Source organism: Emydura macquarii, unplaced genomic scaffold (assembly GCF_026122565.2).
Source record: "Emydura macquarii macquarii isolate MOO-44397 ecotype Brisbane River unplaced genomic scaffold, CSIRO-AGI_Emac_v2 contig_1363, whole genome shotgun sequence".
NCBI classification, from domain to species: Eukaryota; Metazoa; Chordata; order Testudines; family Chelidae; genus Emydura; species Emydura macquarii.
The window spans coordinates 23,318,812-23,337,667 of record NW_027131500.1 but is presented as its reverse complement, the minus strand read 5'-3'; the positions used below and the strand labels follow the sequence as shown (position 1 = coordinate 23,337,667).

Sequence of the window (18,856 nt, the reverse complement as noted above, 5' to 3'; positions counted from 1 at the left end):
AGATGTAAGGAGAATCTGTACTGCAAGTTAAGAGCATATGGGGACTTCCATCTTCTATTCCATGGAGGCCTGCCTTTTAGGGTTGATGACATTCCAAACTCTCTCGTATACTATAATCAGACATTACAGTAGAAAAGTGTATGATTTATTCTCAGCTACAATATTAGACATCTGAATGATCATTTATAATATTGTGATAATGTAACAGAGCAGAATTTTGGCTAGTTAATATATCCAGTTACTTCCTGAAGGAAGGAAGTAGTCTGCACAGAGGAAGAGCAGTTTTGTGCCAGTTGATAGCAATCAAATACCATCAATAAAAGCAACAGTGAGAAAGTGGCTAGGAAAGTCAGAATTATTTTTGTACAAGGTATTTGCAGTGCTATGCATTTGTCTTTTTAAGCGGGATTTAAGAATTGCATAGCTATGGAACTTCATAGTTTTACTGAAGTGATTCACTTCAGAATAGGACAGCAAATTGCTGAAGCCTGTTGAAAGATATAAAATGACACATTTCTGTAATATTAAACTTGCATGACATTCAAGTTGTTAAAGGCTTTTGTTTGATTTAAAGACAAATATCGTTTTAAATTCTTGTTGTTTGCCTTGCAGACCTTTCGGCAGCCCAAAGAAAGTTTGCCCACTCTCTGAGGGATTTTAAATTTGAATTCATTGGCGATGCAGAGACAGATGATGAAAGGTGTATAGGTATGTAAGAGCTCTCCATGTGTGCCCGTGTTTATTACTGTTTTGTTTTATATAGTCCTATTCCATTATTTCCTTTTTTCATGTTACAGATGCATCGCTGCATGAGTTCTCAAATTTCTTAAAAAATCTGGAAGAGCAAAGAGAAATCTTGGTGAGTTACAACCATGTGTAACTGTAAACAAATTGTAAGGAGGATTAAGATAAAGACCCAACGAGCATTGTTTGCCATTATATTAATCAGCAGTGTATCAGCATCAGTGATTTATTATTGTGCAATCTCTTTTTCATAATCTGGATTTACAGGTTGCAGCTTCTTCTTGCTAAGGGAAAAAGGCTTTGGTAATGAAGGCACTGACAGTGAACTGGCCCAGAATTGCAGTAAAAGATTAAATGCAAAAACATATTTTGATGCAACATTGTTTGCATAGTATACTGAAAACCAAAAAATGCAAAATTTGTGATACCACATGTAACAACCCCCCCCGTTGGGTCATCAGCAGAGATTGAACCCAGGACTACCATGGCTCCAAAGCACAAACTTTAACCACTTTACTCAAAGCACCTAGGTCTTTTAGCTGGAAGCAGTAGTAGTCTCATGTGGACCAGCCACTAGAGGGTGACAAAGACCCACATATGAGTTAGATATGGAAACATTAAGTTGGCTCCATTGAGTGTATGGAGTGTTTTATACTCCTGTCTTCCTTGCTCTGTGTAACTTAATATATTCTGGGTCATAATATCTCCCCCAGTCTCTGACTGATAGTTGTGTCTTGATATCTGTGGAAGTCAAATATGGCTCGGAATTGAAAGGAAACTCTGAGGCTAAGCCATGCTGCATGCTCCTGCCTGCCAGAAGCTCTGCGTTCAGCACGGGAACAAGTTCAACAGTTCAGTTCTCTCCTGCCTTTCTCTCCAATTTTAATGTCCCTATTTTTTTCTCTGGCAGTAGCAAGCTCAGAGGAAGTCCTGATTTCTCAGGGGCAGAAAAATGTAAAGCTCTGCCATGCTGTTCTGGCTTGGAGCCACATCTCCTGGCAGGATTAGGATCAATGGGCAGTGAGCAGGCAGTTCTTCCTCTGAATTGCCCAGGAATGCTGCATTCTGTATTGAACATGTGTTACCGTGGAGGGATTGCCTGGTATGGAGATGCTAAGTTGGAGGGCCAATTATTTAAAAAAAAAAAAAAAGCCTTTCTGTTCTGGTGTTCCTTGTGCACAGGAAGGATGAGAACAAAAGGAAGAATTCATGGCACTGCCTAAAGAAAAGGATAAATTAAAAACAATTGTGAAAAAACAAAGGCACTGAATTTGTCCCATGACTGAAGGCAGAACTTCTGGTGGGTGGAAATGAGGGGCATTTTTGCCTTCAGTTGATGAACTTGTTCCATTGTACTTGTGCTGTGCAGCAAGATGTTGGGGTTGGCTTTAAGCACATCTTTAAGGAAAATTAACTCTTAAGGTACTTTACTTACCAGGTAATCTTATTGGCATGACTGTGCAGGTTATTGATTGTATCTATTTAATACAATAGATAAATGATTAAAATGGTGGCTTTGTAATGGAGAATTTTTTCCCCATCTTGTGTGTGGGGTGAGATGCTTGAGAGATATAGGATGAGCTGTCAGCTACCTGTATTCATGGGAATATGGCACTCCTAGGCAACAGGGATATTCCAGTGTAAGAATAGGGCACTTCACCATGGGGGGGATTAATGCTGATTTTGCCTCACAGGACTTATTTTGAGATTTTTATGCTCACTGATTTTTAACAGTGCCTAAATGCTACAGTAAAAAGTGCTTCAGAAAAACAAAGATATGTAGATTTCACTTTAAGTGCCTGGCTTTCCTGCTCATGGATTTTGTTTTTAAGGTCCAGTATGTATTAGTAATTGTCTTTTTAAATAAATGGTGATAGTTAAAATGGTCAAAACTAAAAAATAATTATTTACCAATAGTTATGCACTTGTATTAAGGTGTTTTTTCTATTGGTGATGTCTTCTACCTCTGGGTGGTAATTATTGGCAAATTGTAACTTTACAATGGCAGCTACCTTTCAACTCCAAATCTGTTAACTAATTCCAGAAATTATTTTATTGCTTAATGAAACTCTTGACAGGTTACTGATAATATTTCACTGTTACTTGTTTAAATGCAAGGAATATAGTATTTTTAAAAAATTAATTTAGCTCAAGGTAGACTGTAGTCTAGCTTCTTTCTAATAGATTTAATTTACTTTCCACCTAAATTGACAAAACTACCTGAAGGGATTAGATAGGATTTATGTTTGAGATTTGCATTGATTCACTTACCTCTGATCACAGATGTGGAATCTAAAACATGGATTTCTTATCTTTGGGACAGCATTGTTCTTAGTTGCCAGGATGGTTTATTCGTTTCTAGAGGTTATCTGTGTAGAAATTCTGTGCTTCACGCATTTTTTTGCAAACATCAATAGTCGTACATACAAACAGTGGTGCCCCTGCATGGCTTTTTCAGTTATAATTAATGGACAGTTTTGGAGCTATTGAGCTCCTGGAGTGTTGGAGCTAAGGACAGGGAGAAATACCCTTTGCACCTGAACAGTGTAAATGGAGGCATTTTACTTGTGTAAAGCAGTGAAGCCTACTTGGGACATTGGGAGCCCAGTGAGCATCAGGTCCTATTGCACATTTCATGCAGCTGGTGATCTGTCCCACTGGAGTTGGATTCATAACCGGACCCATTTGCCACTCAACCCTGCTTCCTCTGTTCCATGCTGAATACAATGTGGATCATTCTTTAAATTGAAAGCAATGGTCTTACATGGATATTAAGTATCCAAAGATGCTGTGCTATAAGATTGGATGTTTTTTCATGGTCAAAATTTCAGTTCTCTTCACAGTTGTAAAGAATAGCATCCACCTTGCTGTTTTTTTCCATCCCTGATGTGGCTGTGTATTAGTGGAGTTCTATGTGTATAGCTAGTAAAAGTCTTTGGGATACTTCAGGATAAAAACACTACGTAAGCTTTAAAATTATCTAAGTTGGATCTCAGGACATTCTAAAATCAGCTTCAGCACTGAAAATAGGAGAATTTTGTGGCGCATTTCACTGACTCTCTCAGCAGCTCTCTAACAGTGGTAACCTATAGCCAAATGCAGCTCTGGATCCATAGAATCCACTCTCTTGGCTGTACAATTTCTGGACACTGGAATTGTGTCATGGCCGTGGTGTAACTTTCTCTTTTCATATGCAGCCCATTTGCAGGTAAGGAGGTTATATGACACTATACGTTTACCGTATACCGGTTGCCTTATAGAAAACACTAACGGGAATGGAAAAGATCACATAAGGCATGTGTTAGGACAGCGAAAGAGTTGATGACAAAATTATACGCTAAGCTCCTCATGGAGCTAATATTTAATTCCAACTGGAGACTGAACACTTTCCCTGAGATGCAGTTTCTTTCATCAGCACTCAGACGCCTGCAAATATTTTAGAACTGTATCACCATTAAAGGGAGCAAATGGAAAGGGAACAAAGGGCATTAGTATCTGAAAAAATTAATTTGTGTGTTGTTGGGGTGAGATCTTTAAAGGACTGCTGATCTGACTCCTTTTCTTTGGCTCCTCTCTGAACAGTATAATTGTGCCAAAGTTCCATGGACGTTCTATTGAAATCAATGGAATGTTAGGACGTGCTGCACCCACAATGTTTGGCACCAGGCCAGGGCTATAAAGATTTTCAGTAGTGGTGCAATGTTTATACTACAAATTTTGAAGCCTTTCACAAAGGGGTTCCTCCCATACCAGCATCCTCTTATCAGGCATTTATTTTTCTATGCTATCCTGAAAGGCAACGTGGAGGCTTGTGACTAGTAGAGTGACTTCCACTCTGGTGTTGGTATTAGTTGAGAGAATTGTAGATAAGATATACTGTATGAATTCCTTTTGCTTGTTTACTGACACATGTACACTTAATGTGTTGCTGTTCATTTTTAAAATTAAATTTTGTATGTTCAGTAAATGCAGAAATGAATTTAATAGCCATATGGTAAAAGCAGATATTTCAGACTTTGAATTCCAGACACGGATACAATTCTTTTTCAGGTTTATTTTCCATAGTTTTCCAAGGCTACAACATGTGTAGATGTGAATCTTCAGTTCATACCATTTTCCATACTGTCCATCATTAGCGTACTTATTTTGGCTTGCTACCATGTTGATCTGGCATGTGTTGGATATTCAGTAACTGCATTCAAGCAATTCTATTTTGGTTCTCAGTTTAAGAACTTCCATTGGTTGCAAAGGCCATGCTCTCAGACACTGAGGGACTTAATACGTTTGTGAAAATCCAAGGCATTAACCCAAGAATTCAATTGAATTATAGAGTGGCCCAGATAAAACAAATTGCACTTTTCATAACACTGTAACTTAGTGGAATTCCCTGAGGCAGATATGAAGCAGGACACTTTGCCTCTGGAGGCCATTCTGGAAATGTTTCTGTTACATTAAGGATGAGTGGAATACAGGAAGTCATGTTCAACTGGTTTGGTATTACAAAAATATTTTACTTTAGTTAGAGGACTGTAGTTACTCTAAGCCATTGTCAGGCGTTAATGGAAAACTTTATTTTTACTTAACTTAAAATTTACTTTAGAATCTTGTTTTCAATCAGTTTACTTTAGTTATGATAGATCCTAACTCTAGCATTGATAGTTATAGTTAGTTTCTATTTCCACTGATCCTATTTCTTAGGGAATTAGAGCTTTGTTAACTTTTTTTTTTTTTTTTTTTTTTTTAATTGGCCTGAAATTGAAAATATTTGAAAGGTACCAAGTTGTGGAAATTGTGGAGTATTTTCTTCCCATCTTTTGAATTTAATTTATTCTGTCTCTCACCCTTGCTGTGGCATCTTGATGCCACATGAAGGGTCTGGAGTGGTAGAAAGGGCCCCAAAAGCCCTGGTTCTGGCCAGAGGAGGGTTTTCCGCCAGTTCAGAGTTGCAGAAGACAGTCGTCAGGCTGTCCTCCAAGGACCGCCTCACAGATGCTGGTGATGGGTGGCAGGGCTAATGTCTGGCAATGATGTTGCAGGCATGGCCAGAGAATACATCATGGCAGCCTAGGAGGGTGCTGTAACTTAATCAAGCTTCTAGGGTGGCTTAAAGGCACTGTGGCCACCCCATGGGCTGCGAGTTTAGTGCTGCACCTCAGAACCTTGTTCTTTATCTCAATTGTGTGGATATCTTCAAATACATGCACATAGAAACATATGTTAGTGTCAAAATTTGGTTGGGCTGATAGCACTGCCTGTAATTAAGGTTGGCCATTACGTCCCACTATAAGACCCTGTTTTCAATTGCTATAACTTTTGCCAAACTGTAAACATTTGAGTTTAAATTTTCTTTGCAGAGTGTCTGCCTCATGCTCAGTTTATTTGGGCAATTTCAGCCAAAACAGTTCAGCTGTGTTTGAGACTGAGGCTAGGGAAAAATATGTTTTGCCAATGTTAAATTTTTGGCAACCTTTTCTTTTAGAAGCTCCAGCTTTTCCCCATGCTTTCCAGCGGGGACTAAATTTGGTAGGGTGTCCCCTTTGTGTCAGGGATGTGCTTTTGAAGATTTGGATGGGGGTGAGAAGGAGAAGTCTGGGGCAAAAAGACTGGGCCAATGAGTCTTCAGGGGGATGGGACACTGAGATTGGATGAGGAGCCTAGGGAGGGAGGCAGGCTGGGATTGGGCGGACAAGCAATGAGTATGAGGCCAAAGGGAGGAGACAAAGTGATTGGACGAGGAGCTGGGAGGGGGGAACTGGATCTGACTGAACAAAGAGAGTGGGATTGAATGTGGTGGGAAAGTGAGATGGGAAGTCTGGAGGAGCGTAGGTCTGGCTGGCCAAGGAGACAAGGACTAGGAGAGAGATTCAAGGAATGGAAACTGACACTGGGTGAGAAAAGAGAATGGGACTAGGATGAGGAGGCAGGACTAGGAAGGGGCAGAGTGGAAGGGAAGGGATCAAGTTTGGGGGGAAATGGGCAAAATAGTCTCTGCCCACTAGACCACCCTCCCCTCCAGAGCCTGGAACAGAATCCAAGATTCCTGAGTCTTGCTTTTCCTCTGCTGTCAGCAAACATTGGTGAAACCCACTAGCAAAGTTTGTAGTGCTAGTCTGAATAGAGGATGACAATCAACTGCTTCAGTTACTCCGTTAAAGTGACAGAGTCTGTGCAGTAGATCTAAAGGGGCAAACCCTGACCTGTACAGATGTCAGTTTGATGCCAAGTGATAGAAGTTCTGTTCTTTCAATTTGCTTTTTAAAAAACGTAGGAAATTACACACGCTTCCTAACACCCCAATCCCCATGTTAAGATTTCTAGGAGTCAAGCAGTGAAAAGTTAGAAAAGTCTGATTTATAGTTGCCTATGCAACCTTCATTTGGCTCCTTTGTGCATATGCATTATGGTACAGTCTTTAATTACATGATCACATACTCATTTTCCCCCCTGCCTCGTTCAGTGCACAGGATGGACCTCTGTGGATGAATCAGGGCTGTGTAACGAAGGGGACTGTTGTCTGCAGGACTCCTGTAGAACTCATTTGTTGCCAACATTGGAAGATGTGTAGTGAATGAGGCAGGGGATTGCATGAACAGAGAGGAGAGTCTTGTGGTTGAGGAAGTCACTTAAACCAAATTTCTCACAGATGATCGATTACTGTATATTCCTCATTTTCTGGGGGCCAGGTTCAATATCTTGGATCTGATTTGCGGAAGCACTGAGCACTCACAACTGCAACTGAAGTCAGCGGGAGCTGTGCTTTGGTTATACAAAATGCTATATAATGCCACATACTCTGAAAAATCAGGTTCCAATCTGAAATTGGGCACCCAAAATTAGTGGATAGTTTTGCCCTTAATCCATTTTCCCCAAACCCTCTCCCTGTTCCAAATTGGAAACATTGAATATTTTTGTTTGCAAAGCTCCTAGTTAGTCTCTTAGGCTCTTTTTCTGAGTCCTCTTCTTCCCTCATTTTTTTGCTGTCACTGAAAATATTTCTGTTCATAACTAGTTTTGTAGAAGATATTTCTTAAAAGGGGAAGGCTTGCAAGAAACCCGTCAATGGCTACTTTAATATTCTTCCATTGAAAATCACCATCCTCATTCACTGGTTGTCCTTTTTATATAAGAAGGACTTTGTGAAATATTGTTGCCTTTTTTTGTCCTCTCTGCTCATTATATTAATTTATTAACTTTGTGAGGCCAGCAATCACTTTGCCAATAAAATGGATGCAAAGTGTTCTTTCAGAGTGGAACACAGAGTAGCATATAGGTCATTGGAGACATCTGAGAGTGTCTTTTGGACCAGATCATAAGCTTCCACTGACTGGAAAATAAATTGAGGCTGAAATTGGGACCCAAGAACCTGCTGCTAGTATTTCTTCTCTGTGTCAAGGCTCTTGCTTTTAAGAATGTTGAAAAGTGCAAAGCCTGATTCTGCTTCCATTTTAGCCAGTGGGAGCATAATTGGACCAAACTATGCAATTCCATGTGGGGTTGTTTTAGAAACAGCTCCCCTTATCAAACCCGTTTAGTAGTTGCTTGAACTGTTTAAAATAACATTAGGAGACTGTTTAACTTATTACAGGTAGGCTGTGATCTCTGATAGAAGAAATGAAATTATATGGTATCAGGACTGGCTTATGTTTTGCTTTGATACAGTCCAATCATTTATACTGTCTGCTTATTGTCAGATGTTCATGTGAGCCAGGAAAGGATGTCTAGTCTCTTCTCTCTTGTATGTCTTACTTGTAGATTTCTTATACAAACCTAAAACATCAGAGTATTGGAGTGCAGGGAGCTGCTTGTTAAATGTCCTTAATCTAAAGAACCCAGTTTTAATAGAACCCCTCCTGGTCCATACTCCTGGTGTGTGTCAGGTGGAAATTCCCATAGCTTTAAAAACTAAAGAGCTCTAGATATGTCTCAGGAGTAGGGAGCATTAGCCAGAGGTTTAAGTACAGGTTTCAAATGGTGGTGTTGAGGAAGCGCCAGGGCTCCAGTTTCAACTTAAAAGTAAATACCACAGCTGAAAGATGGCTAATTTAGAGAGACAGCCCATCACACTTATGGTACATAGAGCGGCGGGAATTGGGCATGTTCAATTCATAGCATGTTCTTATAACTCTAAGAAAGTTAAATTAGACTCATACACAACACACAGTCAACCTGTGGAACTCTTTGTGAAGGCCAAGACTATAACAGGGTTCAAAAAAGAACCAGATAAATTCATGGAGGATAGGTCCATCAATGGCTATTAGCCAAGATGGGTAGGGATGCAAAACCATCCTCTGAAGTGTCCCGCTGTTTGCCAGAAACTGGGAATGAGTGACAGGATGGATCACTTGATGATTATCTGTTGTGTTTATTCAATCTGAAGCATCTGGCATTGCCCACTGTCAGAAGACAGGATGCTGGCCTAAATGGACCATTGGTCTGACCCAGTGTGGCTGTTCTTATGCAGCAAGGGTAAGCATAGAAATTAATATCTTGCAAGAAAACTGTCCAACGAGTCAGCAATCCTGTCTTTATAACAGTGGAGTTGGATGTGCCAAGATATAAAATGAAAGTGTTCAACCAGATATGGTTTTCCAAGATAACTTCACTCAGAAAATTAGCATGTGAAGCAATAAAAACTTTAGGAGGGACATAGCTTTCCTCTAAGATCTAAGTCTATAGGATTTACCAACTACCTTTATGCTGGAAGCGTCGACTCTGGTACGATTTGGACTCTCAGAGAACTGCGATTGAAGGTAAATAGCTTTCTTATACATCAGCAATATCCTCTTCTACGGGAATATACCGAGTATTCCTCCCTGCTCTACATTCTTCGTTTTTTGATAGGGCAGATCCTTCCTTCATAGATCTATCTTTGACACTTATTTTATTTCAGAACTGTCATCCATTGACCATATACTTTTTGAGGAGTTGGGGGGGTTGGCTGGGGATGGTTAAGGTGGCAGCAGGGTGGCGGTGTAACCGTGTCCCCTTTCTGCAAATTAACCTTCAGTTCTGTGCAAGTTCAAAAACACCCTTTCAAGTTGTATCACCAGAATTTTGGGTTGAATGTAAATGTTAGATAAATCTTACGCTATGCAACAGCATAAAGTGTGTGGTGTTTTTTATATATATGCCTCTAGCTTTCTTTTCTTGTTCTGGTTTCTCTTTAAAAAATTCTCTGGATAATGCTCCAAGGAACATCTCCAATATTTTTTTCCCCCTATTGCTTGCCACTCATAGATGGAGGGAGGACAAGACCGTGCTCCCTTCAGAGTCAGCCAGTGGTGCATATTAACCCCAGCAGAAGAGGTCACTGGAAAGCAAGTTCTTCCAGTCTAATGCAGAGGACTAAGGGCATGCGTAGATGCTTCCTATATCGATGGGAGGGATTTTTCTGTCGATGTAGATAATCCACCTCCCTGAGCAGCTCGGTCCATGGAAGAATTTTTCAGTTAACCTAGCTGTGCCTACACTGGGCGTTAGGTTAGTTTAAGTACAGCGCTCAGCGGTGTGAATTTTTCAAGCCTTCTTGTCTAATCTTATTTGAAGTAGATTATGATTCATATATGCAATTAAATAAGGGGGAAAGTCTTGTTGCCATGCAGAGGGTAAATAAAGCCTTCTTATCATGAAGGACAAGGGAAAACCTATTTTAAAAAATATTATAGAAGAGAATCATCAGGGATCAATTTCCTTTACAGGTAATTTACCTTCCATACCTAGACCAACATGGGTAAATTTTACAAGTATTTCATTGTGTCCTTTCTTTTACAATGTAAAACCCTTATTCTAACAAATGCTGGGTTGGCTTGGAGCTGTGCTAATTGAACTGTTGGCCATGTCATGAGACCAGTTAACTGTTTGCTTATCTGTTTGTTTGAAGTTCCTAATCCATTTTTACTAATTTATAATTCTCCTTTGCTGCAATAAGTTGCTGCACTTCAGTTTTGGCTTTGTTTATTGCTTTATAACTTTGTAGTTTACAATCTTACTGTTGGTGAATAGTACTGATAAACACCCATTGTTTAGATGCTCATTTGAAGTTTATTTGAACCTATGAGAGCTCCTTAGCTACCTCACAATCCTCACTACACAACTGGTTTCCCCTCATCATATGTATTGTCTTCTTGGCAAGCACTGAGCTCCTCATCAGGGCATGTTTGGGCAGCCCATTTCACCCAGCCTCAGGCTGGTTTGCTCCAGATTATACTCTGCCTCCAGCCTCCTTGATCTCTGTTGTGAGGAGGGGGGAATAGAGGGAGAGCTATTGTCTTGCTCCTTCACTTTGGTATTATGGAGGGAGCTTGTAGCAACCCTTCTACTTAGGTTGCCTAACATTTTCCATTATAAAAGGATTCTTGTGGGCCATTTATGAGCATCCCTTGAACCTCCTTTAATATTCAGTAGGGACAAAGCCGTAAGGCTAGAGACTTGCCTTTTGCTGATCCCATTATATTCATTTTAGGGTTGACCCAGTTACAAAGTGTTAGAAAACTGCCATTTCCTTTTTCTGCTTTCATTTTGCAGAAAAATTTTAGCAGCCTATCAAAATAACTAAAGACATGAATGTTCTAAAGAATGAGGCCCACATGGCCTCTGTTGCATTGGACACATCTGGTTGTCACTGGAGTATCTGTAGGGGGTGCATGGACTGAGCCAGGCTCCTGCTCTTTTCAGCCTCCCCATCATCCCCATTCCCATTACTTGACTTCAGCAGCCATTTCCACCACTCTGGGGGCACCGTGTAGAGCAGGAGCTCCTCCAACTCTTGGGGAGGTGACAGAGTGTGGGGCCTGTTGCCTCCCACTAAACCCCCCTAGACTCCAAACGTAACACCACTGGCTCATCCTGTCCTTTTACCCCTCTGAGATAGCAGCCTTCTGCTGCTGCTAGCTAATGTAGTTAGTCCTGTAGTTGGTCTGTGTTGCAGTGCTGAAGGTTCAAGGTTTGAATCCTGCTGCTGATGCCTAGTTGGGGGTCGGGTGGGGATTGTTACAGGTGTACATAATGAAACTAGGAAATTGCACCAAAACCTTAGTTATTTAGGCTGCAAAGCACTCAAAAGTTAGGAAGTTCTGTCCGTGCAACCTTAATTCATCCACCTTGTGTTTCTGCATTATGATATAGTCTTTAATTAAATGATCACATACTATTTTTGTGTCATTCAGTGCAGAGGATGAACATGCAGGGTGTGAAATGTAGGCTACACGGGCAACTGTAAATCTGTCATTCCCTGACTTGAAAATTTGACTTCAAAATTTGACCTAAATAATTTACTTTTTTATGTAGGGTGTTTTTTGTGTTATACTAATTAATTTTAGTATATGAGAGAAACGTATTGCTAGACTTAATTGGCAGGCGGGACTACTAACTGTATATGAAGAGCACTTGCTGTTCAGTTCTGTGTTGTTGAAATAACATGGTCTGATGCCCCCAAGTGAAAATAAATGGTTGTAATTTATAACGAAAAAATGGATTGAAGTGTTTTGTTAATGAATGGGACAAAGCTCAATTGTTAAGAGACTGTTGCCTTGTTCAGAAAGACTGGAGAAAACCTCAGCCAAGCCTTGACTGCTGTATTTGCGTCAAAGTATTTGATCATGATGCTGAACTTTGGAAATATTTTAACTTTTTGCTTCAAGATGAGCTGAGGAATAAAATTTTCAAAGGCTCAAATGTTTTAGGAGCCACAGGAGTTTTGAAAATGGGACTCAGGTTCCTAACTCATGTAAGTGCTTTTGAAAATTATACTCTAGAGCTTTTAATTTTTTGTATTATTTGCCATTGGGAGGGTAAAATGATGTGCCTTCCTCCTCTGTGGATAACACACTATATATTCTGTTGTTTTTCTTTCTCTAGGCACTCAGTGTTACCGAAACTCTGATAAAGCCTTTGGAAAAATTTAGGAAAGAGCAGCTAGGAGCTGTAAAGGTTTGTCCCTAATTTATATATTTGACTTTTTTAAAGAGATGAGTTTAATTTCTCTATTTGGTCAAAGTATCCTTATGACACACATTTGGCAGAGTACAGAGAAATGCTGGGGTTTATCTTATTTTATGTGCCAATTTTTTTCTTTGAGAACTTGGTTCAGAAACAAATGGAAAGTATGCCTTGTGGGGGGAGGAATGTGTCCTTTTCTCTCCTTCTCTCTCCCCCCTCCCTTGTCTTTTCTGTCTTGGATACAAGAAATGCCACAAAGAGCATTCTCATGTTGCTAATGGATGTTCACAATCTTCTGCTGTGCATCCATTTACTTGCATATTTAAAAGCCTGCTATACGTTAACTACCTCAAGGAGTTCGTCCTCATACCCTTTCATCTTACACTGGCCATCCTTGAAGTCAAAATTGATAACTTTTTATTAGAAAAAAAAATTATTCCAAATTGTTTAGGGTGGTAGATTGGGACGGTGGGGAGGTTAACATTTGACTTGTCTCAGCCTGCTCCAAAGAATTCCTAGCCCTCTGTGGTTAAGGATGTCTATCTCTATGTCTATGTCATATTTATCTCCAATAACGAAGCTTGAACTCTCTGTATTAAACCATTCTTTAAAAACATTCTTTACAGATGGAAATAGTAGATACAGAGTTTGACCTTCTTGTAGCTTTTCTGCCTAAAGACAGTTTTTAAACTCTTAACAAAAAAGCCCTGAGGAAAAACTCCTTAATGCTGTTTTCACTGTGTTCATTTCCAAAACTCACCCTAATAAATTGTGTAATCAGTCTGCAGATGTCAGAGCTTGGACTGTCTTACTTGACACTCTCGTGGTTTCACTTGGAAGTTGTATCTAAAAATTTAGAGGAAAATTTCAATTAAGGGTTAAAATGCTTAAATCTCCCTTACTATGAACCACGACATAGAAATTATTTGGAAAATTCACCAATACAGAAAGCACTTGAAACTTTTTCTTCTACAGCAATAGCAGCAAAATGCAAGAACTTGCAAAAAGCCAAATGGTCTATAAAAAACCATCCTAGGCTAACAATATGCCAAAATGCAGTCTGATCTCTCCAGCCAAAAGTTAGAGTTTCTATAATACAACATGTCTGTTTTCTCCAGCCTGAACTTCGATTGCTAAGTTTTTCCATCAGGAAGGTAAAATTCCACTCTGGCAGCACCTGAGTGAAGAACTTGTGCCGGTTGTCGGAGGAAGACCCGGCACCGCAGAGTTCACCCGCATCAAGGCGGCACAGAACCCGGTCTCCGGAGTCTGGCTCGGTACCGAGGAGTTCAAGATGGCGCCGACCTCGGTCACCGAAGGCTGCTACAGAGCCTCAAGGCAAGCGGCGCTGGACATCATTGGTACCGAGACGACGCTCCGGTACTTCGAGCTCTTCAGAGTGCGATCCCATTCGTCGGCACCGCTCATGGTGATGGAAGCAGTCCTCATCGTCCTCCAGGTCAGAGGCATCGAGAAGGCGTTCCCCAGCATGGAGAGGTGCCCGTGACCCGGGACAGACACGGTACTGCAGATCCAGGGCCTCTGACTCCGATGCTGCTTTTGGGCCTCCCAGGGCGGGCAGTCATCTGGCGAGTCGACGCCCCCATTAGGTGCCAGAGCCCATGGCGCAGTTAGCCCCTGGCTGGCCCCAGGGACAGTGGTCACCCTAGTGGACTTATTGGGCCTCATGGGGTCTCCAGGTGGGACCTGGACCCCAATCCAATAAATCTTCGGGAGTGCAGTCCGTGCCTTCGGTGCCGGAAAAGGCCCATTGGCAACACTCCTTGGATGAGGAGTCAGACCCCCAGGAGGGAACCTCAGCGGGTACAACTTTTCGCCAGGAGGGGCCACACCTGCAGACTGCACCACTGCAATCCTCCCCCTCCTCACCTGACGAGACAGTCTCCCAGGACCACTCTGTGCCACTGGATGATTTCAGTGCGCACCAGGAGCTGCTCAAGAGTTTGGCCTCCAACTTGGGGCTGGAGGTGGAGGAACAAAAAGAGGCGAAGATAGCCTCTTTAATGTGCTGGTGGCGGCTGCCCCAGCTCGAGTGGCCCTCCCAGTCCATGAAGGGGTCCTTAAGATTGTAAAGGCCCTGTGGCAAACCCCTTCCTCAGTCGTCCTGACATCAAAGGTGGCCGAGGAACTATTACGTCCCGGCCAAGGGATTTGAGTATTGGTTCACCCACCCCGCCCCGGGAACCCTGGTAGTAGACACTGTGAACCAGCAGGATAGGCAGGGTCAACCAGGATTGACTCCCAAGAACAATAAGAAGCTAGACTTGTTTGGGAGAAAGGTTTATTCCACGGCAAGCCTGCAGTTCAGGATTGTTAACTAGCAGGCTCTCCTGGCAGGTATAATTTCAACCTGTGGGACTCTCTCAGACAATTTGCTGAGGCCCTGTCCAAGGACCAGGCTGCAGACTTTAATACTATTGTGGAGGAGGGTACCGTGGTAGCTAGAGCAGCACTCCAGATGGCCTCGGACACTGCTGACTCGGCGGGCAGGGCTATAGCCTCCGTCATTTCTATGCGAAGATGCTCGTGGCTGCAATCCTCAGGGCTGTCCCAGGAGGGCAGCAGTCCATCCAGGACCTTCCCTTTGATGGGTCGGCCTTATTTTCAGACCAGACTGATGTGAAGTTGCATGGTCTGAAGGACTCCAGGGCCACACTTCGCTCCCTTGGTCTTTACATGCCTCAGTTTTCTAGGCGTCAGTCACGCCCCCAGGTGCAGCAGCAGCAGCCAGGGTCTCAGCCCAGACCTTTCCAGTCCTATAAACAACGGGACAGAAATAGGGGGTTTAGAAGAAGGAATCAGCCCCCTAGCTTGTCCTCTGCTCCCCAGCAAGGGCCCCCCAGGAGGTCGGGCAACCAAAGGACACAATTTTGACGGTGCACCCAAGGGTTGCACCCTGACTGCTCTCCTGGATCCATCCCACCCCTTCCTAAACAGGTTAAGGCCATTCTACTCTGAATGGGCAAAAAGCACTTTGGACTGTTGGGTCCTTGGGACAGTCTCGGGGGGCTATGCCCTGCAGTTTACGTTTACCCCCCCCCCCCAACAATCCTCCCCCTACGTCCCTCTTCAGGGATACCTCTCACTAGCAACTCCTCTTACAGGAGGTGGACACCCTCCTCAACAAGGGAATGGTGGAAATGGTCCCACAAGGCGGCAAGGGTTTTATTTGAGGTACTTCCTCATCCCCAAGGCGAAGGGGGGTCTGAGACCCATATTAGACCTGCGTCGTCTAAACAAATATGTCAGAAGACTCAAATTTTGCATGGTCTCCCTAGCCTCCATAATCCCTTCCATGGATCCAGGAGACTGGTATGCTGCCCTTGATCTCAAGGACGCATACTTTCATATATCTATCCTCCCCAGCCACAGGCATTTTCTCCGTTTCATGGTGGCTGGCTCCCACTACCAGTTTACAGCCCTGCCCTTTGGCCTGTCTTCAGCTCTGAGGGTGTTCACCAAGTGCATGGAGGTATTGGATACCCACCTAAGATGAAAAGGTGTGAAAATTTTTCCTTACCTGGGCGAATGGTTGATCAGAGGCAGGTCCAGGCCCCAAATGCAGGTCAGTGTGACACTCACTTGCTCTATGTGCTGCAGGCTGGGGCTACTCATAAATGAACAGAAGTCCACATTAACCCCAGTGCAACAAATAGAGTTCATTGGAAGCATCCCTGGATGCTTCCCAGGCCAGAGCCTTCCTGCCTCAACCATACTTGGAGGCGATGGTCTCCATCATCTCCCAGCTGCACCGATGCCCCATGACAACAGCCAAGCACTGCCTGGAGCTGTTAGGTCACATGATGGCCTGCACGTACGTAGTGAGACTCGCTCGCCTGAGACTCAGACCGCTTCAGGGGTCGTTAGCCTCGGTATATGTTCTGGACCAGGTGGTCACAGTTCCCCCACCTGTCCTAGCCTCCCTAGACTGGTGGCAGACTCCCCGGGCAGTGCTGAAGGGTGTCTTGTTCGAGGAACTGGTCCCATCGGTCAGCCTAATTTCCGACGTTTCAGACGTAGGTTGGGGGCCCACATCAGCGCCAACCTAGGCACTCTAGGGATCTGGTCGAGGGAGGAGAGGCACCTGCACATCAGTGTGAAGGGAGTTGAGGGTCATTCACCTAGTGTGCAAGGTGTTTCTCCGATTCCTGACAGGCAGAATGGTACAGGTGCTGACGGACTACACCGCAGTTATGTTTTACATAAATAGGCAGGGGGGAACACGCTCCTCAGCCTTCTGCAAGGAAGCTATCCGTTTGTGGGACTTTGCCGTGAGGCACGATTTCCACTTGACGGCTTCTCACCTTCTGGGAGTGAGGAATGACGAGGTGGATTGCCTCAGCAGGTTGTTTCTACCCCGCCATGACTGGTCGCTACACCCAGAGGCGGCATCTATGATCTTCCAGAAGTGGGGCCATTCCCCAAGTGGACCTGTTTGCGTCAGCCTGGAACAAGAAGTGTCCAAGTTTCTGCTCCCTCCAGGGTCAAGAGACCGGGTCGATTTCAGACGCGTTCCTCATGGACTGGACGGGGAACCTCATGTACGCGGTCCCGCCCATTCCGCTCCTGCTCAGCGTCCTGCTGAAAATAAAGAGGGACAGAGCAGACGTTATTGATTGCCCCAGCCTGGCTGGGGCAGCACTGGTTCAGCATGCTGCTAGACCTTTCGGTCACCCCACCCCTGGAGCTCCCTAGGTGGCATGACCTTCTACCCTAGGACCGTGGTCACCTGTGGCACCCGGACCTGGACTCCCTGCACCTCATGGCCTGGAGACTCTGTTCATCACGGAGGAGAGAGAGCCTGCTCGGTGCAGATCCAACAAGTCCTGTTTGGCAGCAGGAAACCTTCCACACAGGTCATGTATCAGGCTAAGTGGTGACGATTTACCTGTTGGGTGGAGTCCCGGAGTATCCCGCCCAGCCTCTCACCTATACAGGTGATCCTGGAGTACCTGCTCCAGCTAAAAATCCATGGTCAGGTGCTGGCCTCGTTGAAGGTTCACCAGCCGCTAGAGGGGAGATCACTGTTCTCCCATTCCATGTCGGTCAGGTTCCTCAAGGGGGTGGAGAGGCTTTATCCGCAGGTCTGTGACCCAGTGCCTCCCTGGGATCTCAACCTGATCCTTTTGAGACTCATGGGGTCCCCCTTTGAAACTAGGGCTTCGTGACCGCTGCTTCTGCTTTCATGGAACGTAGCCTTCCTGGTGGCCATTACCTCAGCTAGGAGGGTCTCCGAGTTTAGGGCCTTGACCTTGGAGCCACCTTATTCAGTTTTTATAAGGACAAGGTACAGTTGAGGCCACATCCGGCCTTCCTACCCAAGGTGGTTTCCCAATTTAATTATAATCAAGATATTTTTCTCCCCGTGTTTTTTCCGAAGCCTCACGGTTCGGAGGGGGAGAGGAGATGGCACTCGCTGGACATGAGACGAACCCTGGCCTACTACATCGAGAGGACAAAGCCATTCCGGAAATCAACACAGCTCTTCATTGCTGTGGCTGACCAGATGAAAAGCTCACCTGTCTCCACCCAGCGCATCTCTTCGTGGATTACATCATGCATCAAGTTCTGCTACGAGAAGGCGAAGGTGCCGCTTCCGGGAACCATCACAGCACACTCAACCAGTCTCATCTACAGCCTTCCTGGAGAGAGTGCCCGTGCAGGACATCTGCAAAGCCACCCCTTGATCGTTGGTGCATACCTTCACGTCCGCTACACCATCGTCCAGCAGGCGAGAGAGGACGTGGGATTTGGCAGAGCAGTGCTAAGGACAGCTCACCGGTAACTCCTACCCACCTCCAAAGTTAGTGCTTGTTAGTCACCTATAGTGAAATGGACATGAGTAAGCACTTGAAGAAGAAAAGAAGGTTACTTACCAGTAACTGCTGTTCTTCGAGATGTGTTGCTCATGTCCATTCCACAACTCACCCTCTGTTCCTGCTGTCGGAGTTGGCAGAAAGAAGGGACTGAGAAGGCGTAGGGCCGGCAGCGCCTCATACACAGCGGCATGTGCACAGGGCTCCAGTGGGCGCCGGAGCTGGCCCTATGGGATCTGCTAAGGGGAAATAAGTTCCGGGTAACTGTGTACGGAGGCGTACACACACCTATAGTGGAATGGACATGAACAACACATCTCGAAGAACAGCAGTTACTG

The 18,856-nt window shown here is 44.0% G+C and overlaps 1 protein-coding gene across 3 annotated transcripts in view; it reads left to right on the top strand.

The window, feature by feature from the left end:
- The window catches only part of ARHGAP10 (Rho GTPase activating protein 10), a 209,350-nt gene that overhangs the window by 60,740 nt on the left and 129,754 nt on the right, over positions 1-18,856 (top strand). For 2 of the 3 annotated variants that reach the window (XM_067551928.1, XM_067551929.1), the window contains exons 2-4: positions 613-708; positions 798-859; positions 12,601-12,672. In XM_067551928.1, coding sequence (XP_067408029.1) covers positions 613-708; positions 798-859; positions 12,601-12,672 — 230 coding nt within the window. Of the gene's footprint in view, positions 1-612; positions 709-797; positions 860-12,600; positions 12,673-18,488; positions 18,506-18,856 lie in introns of those variants that run through there. The other variant, XM_067551931.1, reaches the window with a different exon arrangement.